Source organism: Peromyscus eremicus, chromosome 1, assembly GCF_949786415.1.
Source record: "Peromyscus eremicus chromosome 1, PerEre_H2_v1, whole genome shotgun sequence".
NCBI lineage: Eukaryota > Metazoa > Chordata > Mammalia > Rodentia > Cricetidae > Peromyscus > Peromyscus eremicus.
The window spans coordinates 119507610-119518718 of record NC_081416.1 but is presented as its reverse complement, the minus strand read 5'-3'; the positions used below and the strand labels follow the sequence as shown (position 1 = coordinate 119518718).

Sequence of the window (11109 nt, the reverse complement as noted above, 5' to 3'; positions counted from 1 at the left end):
GCAGCATTTGGTGATACAGAGCTGCAGCTGGGTCTGCAGGCCTTGGGTGTATTTTGGGAAGAGCAGTGAGTCCAGCTGGAGGCATCTCTGGCCTAAGGATAGCTGGCTACCCAATGTAGGAAAGAGGATCGGCCTTGCTGGAGGAGAGGAGCAGAAACCTGGCTAATGAGCCTTACTGTGTGTGAGGTATAGATCAGCCACGGGGGCACAGCAGTTTATAAAGACCTAGGTTAAACCTCGCTCTGCAGAGTTCAGATTTGGGGATCTTAGATGGGTCATGTTCAGCTGCAATCTGTTTCTGTGACCTTGGCTTCCCTGTATCCGTACTCCTAACAGTCTGGTAAACTACCGCTTTTAGAGGTGAGCTTGACTCCAGAGCACGGACTCCAGATTCCTATCAGCCTTTAACCAAGTTACTCAGCCTCTGGGCCTCACTTCTTTCTGTAAGACAAGGGTGATGATACTCTGGTGTCAGTAGGGAGGTAGAAGACTCCATGTAACACTTGTAGAGGGAATTTGCGGGAGGCACGTGTGGCATACGCCATGTTCGAGTGCAGTTCTTCGTAAAGGTGTCTGAGGTTCAGTCAGGTACTTGAGCTGCAAAGACCACGGGATAAGAGGCAGAGTGGCCTGGCACCCTCCTCCCATGCCCTCCCCCTGTGTGATCTCTCTCCAGCACACTGCCCCGTTGGAAGATAACCTCCAGGGCTCTTCTCACCCCTAGCTGCGAGCTGCCTGGCATGGTGCTAGAAGCCCCCGAGTCTGCTCAGTGTCCATCCCTCTCCGGCCTGAATTCCAAGGATGTGGTTCGGAAGAGACACAAGAGGAGAAGCCGGCAGCACCAGCGCTTCATGGCCCGCAAAGCCTTGCTACGGGAGCAGGAGCTGTTGAACACGGCTCCGGGGCCAGGCTCCTGCCCTCTGGCCTCCCCGTCACCGACACCAGCAGACACAGAGGCTTCAGGCAGCAGAAGGCAGCAGCGTCCCAAGGCCAGGTCCGGCCGTGGTGGCCCATGCAGCAAAAGGTCTGTCCCCAGAGAAGCCCCAAGGCCTGGGCCCAGCAAGTGTGTCGCCATTGACTGTGAGATGGTGGGTACAGGCCCCTGTGGGCGGGTGAGTGAGCTGGCCCGCTGCTCTGTGGTGAGTTACAACGGAGATGTTCTCTACGACAAGTACGTCCGGCCTGAGATGCCCATTGTGGACTATCGCACCCGCTGGAGCGGCATTACCCGCCAGCACATGCGCAAGGCCATCCCCTTCCAGGTGGCCCAGAAAGAGGTGAGGACTCCGGGGTCTTGTTTTGACCTGAATGACAGGTTGGGGAGGGAAATCCTGGTTTAAGTCACCTGGGGGTGGGGGGGCCCTTGAGAAGTTACTTCACCCCACATGCAGTTCCTTTTCCAGAGAATGGAATCATATAAATCCAGGTGCTGCCTCTTCTGCAGGGCTGCCAGGCTGCTAGGCAGGGGCTGCTGCTAGAAGGGCTGTGTGAGAGGTAACGGCACAACTTACAAAAGGTTTGAAGTCTGTACAGTTCCCCTGCGGTCCTGTCACAGTCAAGGGCCGCTGTTCTAGCCCATCTCCTTATGGTTTCTCAGTGCTGGGAAACATGATTAGTAGTTGAGATCCGCTAATATACTAGGAGTCTGCAAAAGCATTTGACCATAGGAAACAGTGAAAGCCTTGTAAGTAGACTAGGATCCTTGCCCTGGGGTCTTCTGTGAAGATTCCATCCCATAGCCCAGCTCTAGGGCTCTGACATGGTTGTTTAAAAATCGTGGCTAAGATGGGCATGGTGGCACATGCTTTTAGTTCCAGCACTGGGGAGGCAGAGGCAGGTTGATCTCTGTGAGTTCAAGGCCAGCCTGGTCTACAAAGTGACTTTTAGGACAGCTAGGGCTACACAGAGAAACCCTGTCTTGAAAAACAAAACAAAACAAAAAAAATCATGCTAAGCAAGCTTGCCCCCACAAATTAACCACAGAGTTAATTAATCAACAGAACCATGCCTAGCCCTGTACTGGTAAGGGAAAGCTCTTATTAGTATCAAAGGCTGCAGTCCCTATCTTCAGGACTCTGCCCCCCAGCTTATCTGCATGCTGACTCCAGGCCCTCCACACCTGCCCTATGCCATGGAAATGGTGTTCCGGCACAACACTGAATTTGTTGGTATGTGTATATATATATGTGTGTGTGTTTATAAGGATTATATTAAAAGAATATGTCTTAATATAATAAAGATATATGTATAAGGAAATGGTGTTCAGGCACAACACTCAAAAGACTTGGTGCTACCACAGAAACAAGGAGACCTAATTAAAATGGCACTGCAGTTTTGCCTAGGGTTCAGAAATGCAAGAGACACCAGTTTGTGGAAGCAAGGGCAGGAGGAGGATGCTGGGCTGTGTGAAGAGGGGCGGAGTTTCTGAGTCTGACACTGTGTTAGGCTGCTGTGGCTCAGCACCCAGGCAAACACAGTTGCTGGCAGATGTTCGAGACGTGTGGTGTTGCGTGCTCTGGGTTCTACTCAGTGGGCAGCAGTTTCTGCATTCGTGTAGTGTTTCTTCGGGAGTAAAATTATGCAGAGACGAAGGTGGAATTCACATCCAAAGTTGTACCCTATCACAGTTGTATTAGAACAAATAAACGTTTTCAAAACGAGCACTAGAACAGAACTGCCTTTTTTGGGTTTTTTTTTGTTTGTTTGTTTTGTTTTGTTTTGGTTTTTTCAAGACAGGGTTTCTCTGTGTAGCTTTGCACCTTTCCTGGAACTCGCTTTGGAGACCAGGCTGGCCTCGAACTCACAGAGATCCACCTGCCTCTGCCTCCTGAGTGCTGGGATTAAAGGCGTGCGCCACCACTGCCCGGCCCAGAACTGCTTTTTAATGTCTCTGGGTTATTGGGATTAGGAAGGTTTTGGAAATACTGATAAACCTCATCTTGTGACCTTTGTCACAGTGGGCTGGCTAGTTTTGTCAGCTTGTCAAAAGCCAAAAGTCATTTGGGAAGCAGGAATTGAAAGTGAGAAAATGCCCCCACCGGATTGACCTGTGAGCAAGCCTGTGATGCATTTTCTTGATTGATGATTGATGTGGGAGGGCCCAGCCCACTGTGGGCAGTACTACACCTAGGCTTATGGTCCTGGGTGTATAAGAAAGCAGGCTAAGCAAGCCAATAAGCAGCACTCCTCCATGGCCTCTGCATCAGCTCCTGCTTCCAGCTTCCTGAGTTCCTTTCCTGACATCCCTCAGTGATGGACTATGGTGTGGAGCTGAAAGAGGAAACAAACCCTTTCCTCCAAGTTGTTTATGGTCGTGGTGTTTTATCACAGCAATAGAAATCCTAAGTAAGACACATTCCATGATGCCCTAAGCATTGCTTTGGAAAGACTTGATCATGAGTAGAAGCAGTAGGAAGGTGAGTCTGTGTGAGCCCTCCAACTCTGATCCCTCCCATCCATGTTTGTGGTTGGTGGTGATCCTGGAGCAGGCTCACTTGGGCTAGTGGGGGTGGGGTAGGTTTGATCTCTCTCCTACTTGATGGCAGGTGGGGTAGGAGACTAGGGGCTATCCCAATATAAAGCTTAAATGTGTCTTACCATCTGCCACAAAAACTGGGTCCCATACTACTAATAGGGAAGGCTGTGGAAGGCCAGCAGCTGATGATCAGGAGTTAGCAGGCCTTTAGCCCTGTTTCCCTGAGCATGAGGAAGGGAAGGAACAGGATGTGCCTCTAAGGCTGCAGAGCAGGTTTAGAAGATAGGAGGAGTCAGTACACACAGGAGCAAGGAACTGTGTCCTTGAATACCAAGAAGGGCTTCTACTTAATTGTGTATCTATCAGTGCCAGGCATGGTTCTCTTGGTTTCATTCAACAGGTCTTTATTGATCAGAAAATGGGAGACTGAGGCAGGAGGATTGATGTTAGTTCTAGCCTGGACTGCAGAATGAGCCTTGTCCCAAAAGGACCATCCCAACAAACAAAAGCAAGTCAGTACATGCTGTGCTCTGGGTGAGTGTCACTGGCCAAGTCAATGGAGCTTACCGTGCAGGAGAGAAGACTAGATCATCCCAAGAGCTAAGTGTGTAAAAGCTAAATCCGTACTTAGAAAGTGTGGACAGCTTAAAGAAGGACCAGGGTCCCTAGGTAGATGAGGATCATGGGAGGTCCTCCAAGGAAGGCTGATGAGCTGAGCCCTGAGTGGGTGAGAAGGTCTTGCAGCTAAGAAGTGCCTGTGCCAGCGCAAACTGCTTGGCTCTCTCAACTTGAAGGCATGGCTTCCATCCATGGCTTCCTTTGACCTTCACAGCTGTTCCCTGGAATGCTGAGATGGTATCCCTTTTGCAGGTGCTGAGATGGGTTTGTATTCAAACTTGGGGCATCATGGTTGACCGGAGCTCACAGACTCTCCCTTCCCCACTGCTGTCTCCCTCTGGAGTGGTTCATGCACCCATGCTAAGGGAGCTCAGGTCGTCTCCTTCCTGACATGGGCCCTCCTGCCTCCTCTCCCCTCACAGATCCTGAAGCTCCTGAAGGGCAAAGTGGTGGTGGGGCATGCACTCCACAATGACTTCCAGGCCCTCAAGTATGTTCATCCTCGGAGCCAGACTCGGGATACCACATATGTCCCAAACCTGCTCAGCCAGCCCAGCTTCCACACCCGAGCTCGGGTCTCTCTTAAGGACTTGGCCCTGCACCTGCTGCACAAGAAGATCCAGGTATGTGGTGCAGAATCTCTTGGTGGAGGGCTTGGGGGGAAGGCTCATCTGACTTTCATAGCTGCTGAACTGTGGATAGGACTGTGGACTGTTATAGCCCCTCCTTCCCTGTGTGAATTCCCCAGTAATAGTCAAATTCCACCAGGTTCATCTCTTTCAGTCTTTGCCCACCTGACTCCTGGCTCTATCCTGTATCCCCATAGGATGTGTTCTGACTCTTGCTCTGTTGTGTTTTGATATCCATCTTCCAACTTCTGGAGCAGGAAATTTTTTTTTTGCATGTGTGTCTGTGCACCGCATGCATGATGTGCTCTTGGGGGCCAGAAGAGGGCATCAGATCCTCAGGACCTGGAGTTATGGACAGTTGGGAGACGACATATAGGTCCTAGTAATTGAGCCTAGGTCCTGGGGGAGAGCAGCCAGTGCTCTTAACCACTGTGCATTCTCTCCAGCACCAACATAAAGGGAGGATTATTTTGGCTCATGGTTTAATAGGGTCCATGTGCCAAGGCAGAACATGATGGTGGTGGGAGCATGTGCAGCTCTGTACCCCATAGTGAATAGGAAACAGAGAAAGGACAGACAGAAGACTCCCAAGGTCTTTTTCTGGTACTCTGTTTCCTTAAGCCCCCTCAGTTTCTAGTAGCTTGCAAAGTAACACTGTCTGCCAGGGAAGAAGTCCACAACACAGCAGCCCTTGGATATATTTCGTTTCTAAATCATAGCAGCCTGTATTGTGGGGTGTGTGCTCTCGCCCCCTGGAGGCCAGATTGGCTTCTGGGTGGATGGTCAGGCCCATTTCACCACACAGTGATGCTCTTGTCTGCAGGTAGGTCATCAGGGACACTCATCTGTGGAAGATGCCATGACAGCCATGGAGCTCTACCAGCTGGTGGAGGTGCAGTGGGAACAAGAAGAGGCCAATAACGCCAAGGCCCCTCCTGAGGACAGGGGACCCGACAGCAGCACTGACGTGGAGCAGTACATGGAGGACCAGTACTGGCCTGATGAGCTGACCCAGAGTACCAGTGGAGAAACGCGGGAGTGAGAGGAAGGAGCAGGCCATGGCAGACGGGGCAGGCCATGGCAGATGGGGCAGGCAGCAGCCTGGTAGACAGGGTCAGAGCACTCACCTGTCCACATGCTGGTTCACAGCCCCGCCTTCTGCATCTAAGGGATGCTTCTCCCCAGTTTCTGTGGTTTTGCTAATGACACTAGGCAGACCTTGTCCTAGTACCCAGCGGGTACAGGGGAAGTATTTAAGGAACTTCCAAGGCTGTTACTGGCTCCCTGAGCCATGACTTCCGGGGTCATTGCTGTGCTGCTCTGGGGTAAAGCATCTCCCCCAGGAGTGGTGGGTGCAGTCTGTCCTGGAGCTCCTTCTCCCCCTCTGGCAGGGTGAAGTTCAGTTGTTCTTGCCACCTCTGTTCTTCCACAGATGTGTTCAGGATCACAGTAACCTAGAGTTAGGTCCTTTAAAGAAGATGTGTTCCCTGTCTACAGTAGAATATTATTTAAGGTGTGTTACTGTTGTTTATGTTGCATTTGTTTAACTCTGTGAAGCTGTGTTACTGAGCCTATCTAAAACACCTGATGGTCTAATAAAGAACTGAACAGCCAATAGCAAGGCAGGAGAAAGGACAGGTGGGGCTGGCACAGAGAATATATAATAGGAGAAAAAAATAGATGGAAGAATAAAAGAAGAGGTAACCAGAGAAGGAGGAAGACTCTAGGGGCCAGCCATAAGCTACACAGCAAGCCACGGAGTGAGAGTAAGATTTACAGAAGTAAGAGAAAAGAAAAACCTAGAGGCAAAAGGTAGACGGGATGATTTAAAGATAAGAAAAGCTGGATAGACTTTTAAGAAAAGGAGGTATAACTAAACCTCCATGTGTGATTTATTTGGGAGCTGGTGATGGGCCCCCCCACAAAAGAGCAGAAACAACCAACAACTTAGCTATCCTATGTCCTAAGGGTAACTTTAGGGGACTAAGTTACTAAGCAAGGGCTCAGATCACGCCATCCTCTGACAAAGCCTCATCCTTACTGCTACGTAACATTGAGACATTAGGCAAGCCTGTGGCTTCCCCGTGGAGCCTGTTCCCTCTCTGTAAAGTGGGGGGAGTGATAGACCTACCTCAAGGAACATTTAGGTGCTTTGCATGCATCCTAGTGATGGAAGAGAATGGGTTCTATTCAGGCCAGTGCCTGACTTCTGAGCTGCTATGGGCCGGGAAGGCCTCTGGTTTGGGCCAGGGCATTGCAGGGGAGTTCAGAGTTCTCTGCAGGTCTTGTTACCAGCTTCTGACTTCACATCAGCTTCCAGCCACTGTATTTGGGAAAGTGACAGCAGTAACCCAGACAGGGTCAGAAAGGAAGGGACACTCCTGAGTCCACACTTTCCACTGTCAGCCGAGGCCCTGATGCACAAAACCTTAGTCACCCGATTGCTTGCTTGCTGGCTCCTCCCTGCCAGGGGAAGAGAGCTGGCCGAATCATCACCACTTCTGGCCTGGCGCCAGGGGTAAGCTCTTGTTTCCTTAAAAAGCAACAACTTGCGCCAACCTTGCTGCTGGGTAGTAGCTTGAAGGCTTCATTTGTGGCTTGAAGGGTGGTGGAACTGATAGCCTGTGGAAGTGTACTGTGGGAAATCAGCTTGCTCGTGGTACTGGACCATTAATGCAGGAATAAAGCTCAATTGGAAGAGTGGGTGGAGTGATCCTTTCTGAATAGTCAAGCTGGGCTGAAGGGTGGTTGGTTGAGGGTTGGGGAGGGCTAGAGCACCGAGCTTTGCTGGGTGCTGGTCTAGAGGTGGCATCTTTAAGATGGTACACGTTAGGTCTGGGTCAGGTTCTGACTTCCTTTTGGAGTTGCCCATTTACACAGTACACAATTTAATTTGGTCTCCCTGGTGCTATGTTCTCTTATTAAAAATGGTTTGAGGGATTTTTGTTTGCTGTTGAAAAGGAATCTCATGATAGAGCCCGAGCTGTCTATAACTCCTTATGGAGCTCATGCAGTCCTGCCGCAGCCCACTCAGTGCTGGCGTTGTAAGCATGTGCTGCATTCCTGTTAGACTTTGCCCTTTAGGAATAAGATTCCTTGGTGTGTGTATAATGTTAGTCACCTGTCCTTGCATAACATCTGCTCAATCGCTTCCCCCTTGGCTATTGTGAGCAAAGTATTCATAAGCATGGCATGCAGAGATCACTGATATCCTGCTTTCAAATAATTGGATAGATTCCCAGTAGGGGAATTGCTGGGTCATGTGATAATACTGTGTTTAAGAGTTTGGGCAACTCACCTTTCCACAGCAGCTGCATCATTTTACATTCCCATCAACACTTCACAAGCATTTCAATTGCTTTGCTTTGAGGAATGGTCTCACTGTGTGACCTAGGTTGACTTGGAACCTGTAGAGATCTTCTTGCCTCAGCCCTGATTCAAGATAGTTGAACTTATAGGGTAGGTTTCCTCTAGGGAGAGCCGCCTCTGATGCCATTAGTTGTCTTAGTCAGTTTCATATATAACAAAACACCTGGGGCCGTTTTGAGACAGAACGGCTTGGTCTGCAGGGCTCTGTGAAGGCCCTGTGCTGGCTGATGATAGTGGAAACACTTGGGGAAAGGACCACACGGCAAGACAGGAAGTGGGAGAGGCCGTACACAGTGAAACCATTGTAAGCCCTCTTGCACAATGCCAAATACAATTCACAAAGGCCTAGAACTTCCAAGGGGCCCAATTAATCCACTCATGAAAGTGGTATGTGTATCATTCACCCTCACATTCATGATTCATCCACACGGGAACTAAGCCCCTAGACCAGGAATCTTTGGGAAATACTAAGTCATACCAGAGCCATATTGTGAGTGTCCATTCAGTGCATGACTGGGGATTAGGAAGAGCCGTCCAGTAGCTGCTACATGTCATGACGGGTGAGCAACTGATGGGATGTGTCCTTGGAAGGCTGACAGGTTTGCCCTGAGTGACTCCTGTCACCTGATCAACAAGGCTTGTGGGCTTGGCTTGCTGTTTGATGCCGTCAGGTGAAACTGGAAGATCAGGAAACTCCCTAGCTGAGGTCAGGGCTTCCTTCTACAGGCCTGTCAATCACCAGTACCTGGGTCCAAAGGAACACACTGTACACTTGGATAAAAGTTCAGCATAATCCAGGCAGGTTCTGGGAAATGGTTCCAGGTCAGTGGGAGAGCCACAAGAGAGCAAATAGAAAGCACAGCCAGCATTTATGACTGTGCTCCTTCTATAGAAAAGGGTAAGGCTGGGGATGGCCTCATCAATGAATGAATGAATGAATGTAGAAGAAGGAGCTGTTAGGCAGATTATGATGTGGGAAAGGAGTTTTCCAGAATGTTGAGCAGGTGTTGTAGAACCCTGTCCTTGAAGCAAAATAGATCAGCTGCACCTGCTTACAATGATGCTCACTAACTATTGATAGTCCCTCATAGCGAGGGGCTGGAGAGAGTCTGGGCCCTCATCTGAGATTTCAGCTGCTCCCCCAACCGTCAGGATGCACTTTGGCTCTAATTGCGTGGGGCCTGGGGTCTCAGGCAGTGGTAAAGTCTATGAAGTGGGAAGATTGGAGCTCCAGCAATGCCTCTACGGGGAAGCCATCTGGGAAGATTGGAGCTCCAGCAACGCCTCTATGGGGAAGCCATCGTCCACACAGGGTGAAGACTTACCAGTGTGTTTGTTTTGATGTCCTCCCAGGCTCCTGTGAGTCGCTCTCACCCATGCTCCATAAGGAAGCCCAATAAATTCATTAGTTCCCCAAGTTGTCCTTTGGTGGAATTGTTCTTTGGTTTGTTGGGGCCTATTAAAGAAGAAATGGTAGTGCATTGTTTTATTTCTCCCAGAAAAGCAATTCTTGAAACGGCAGCAAGTGCCAAACCCTGAGACATGTGCATGTGGGAAGGAAGGTACCTTCATAGTTCTGCCATAGGACTCCCACATACAGTGGCGCCTCTAACCCAGAGTTTCTCAACACGTGGGTCGCGACCCTGGGGGGGGGTGTCAAATGACCCTTTCACAGGAGTCACAGATATCTGGCATATCAGATATTTACATTATGATTCATAGCAGTAGCAAACTTACAGTTACAAAGTAGCGACAAAAGTAATTTTATGGTTGGAGTCACCACACCATGAGGAACTACGTTAAAGGGTGGCAGCAGCATTAGGAAGGTTGAGAACCACTGGAGTTTAGTCACTGGTCCCGGCACTGGGGAGATGATTGACATCGTCTGAAGGAGGCATGGGAGACCTGTGGGCCCGGGAAGAGTCACCCCACAAAGCCCCGGAGCTCGGGTTTGAACTGAGACGGGAAGGGCAGTGAGGCAGATGAAGGAACACCACATGGGGGATTTGTTTTATTAAGACAAGGTCTCAAAGCAGTCCTCATCAGTCTTGAACTTGCTCAGTAACTGAGGATGACTTTGAATTCTTGATCTTCCTACCCCAATCTGCCAAGTGTTGGGATTACATGTTATACCGCTACACCTGGCTAATGCTGAACATCGAACCCCGGGCTTCTTGCATGCTAAGCAAACACTCAACCAAGCTGAACTATACTCTCAACCCAAACATTTGATTTGTGAAGTCTGGTTTGGCAAAGAAACCACAGATCTGGGCAACTTCCGTCTCCAAAACCACAAATGGTTGTGACATCACATCAGGCTGAAGACTGTTGTTCTATACAGACCTGGGCAGGGAGGAAAGGCCTGGCTCTCCCCTTGCTGGATTCTTCCCCATGGCACACAATGCGAGAGTGCTCCTTTCAGCCCGCCAGGTCTATTTCTGACCCAGGTGTACCTCGTTTGTTTACCAAAAGAATACTGAACATTCCCTGCATGGAAAATGTAAGCAAAGAGCTCAGTAAAGAAAGCACTGAGGCCAGGACCCCGTGATTAAGGGAGGATTTTTACTGTAACTGTGAAAGAACAGCCAGAGGCATCCAGAAGCATCCAGAGCAGAGAAGAAAAGCTGCAGACCGGCCATGGCCAGGGACGTCTCTTGGGAGCAGAGAAAAAAAGAGGGAGGAAGTGAGAATAGCGAGAGAATTGGGATTGAGGCTTATTGCTGGTTTTAAAGAAAGCAGGGAGGAGGGGTGAGAGCTGGGACAGTCTGGGAGGAGTCCGGGAGGTGAGAAGGGTCAGAAGGCTAGCATGGACTTTAAAATGCTGAAATGTATAACAGGTACACGATCTTGTATAGATCCAAGTGTACGATGGTGTGTTCCGTTGGACCCAGGTACTGGTGATTATAACAGGTCCGAAGAAGGAAGCCCTGACATCAGCTTGAGCTGAGCCTCGGCTGTCACTGTGGACAAAGTCAGTGAACCTGTCCTCTTTGGGGAGTCCTTGAGATTTCTCCCCTT

At 49.8% G+C, this 11109-nt stretch overlaps 1 protein-coding gene across 1 annotated transcript; it reads left to right on the top strand.

Moving 5' to 3' along the window:
- Positions 1 to 675: 675 nt before the first annotated feature.
- On the top strand, positions 676 to 5792 carry Aen (apoptosis enhancing nuclease). Its single transcript, XM_059253312.1, has 3 exons — positions 676 to 1277; positions 4516 to 4716; positions 5546 to 5792. The coding sequence occupies exons 1-3, from the start codon at positions 741 to 743 to the stop codon at positions 5762 to 5764; spliced, it is 957 nt and encodes a 318-aa protein (XP_059109295.1). The 5' UTR covers positions 676 to 740; the 3' UTR covers positions 5765 to 5792.
- The last annotated feature ends 5317 nt before the right edge of the window (positions 5793 to 11109 follow it).

What these genes read in the sequence shown, in the direction of transcription:
- Aen (XM_059253312.1), top strand. Translation starts at nt 741, where the DNA reads ATGGTGCTAGAAGCCCCCGAGTCTGCTCAGTGTCCATCCCTCTCCGGC. An exon ending in TCCAGGTGGCCCAGAAAGAG is followed by an intron (nt 1,278 to 4,515) that starts GTGAGGACTCCG and finishes CTCCCCTCACAG; the next exon opens with ATCCTGAAGCTCCTGAAGGG. An exon ending in TGCTGCACAAGAAGATCCAG is followed by an intron (nt 4,717 to 5,545) that starts GTATGTGGTGCA and finishes TCTTGTCTGCAG; the next exon opens with GTAGGTCATCAGGGACACTC.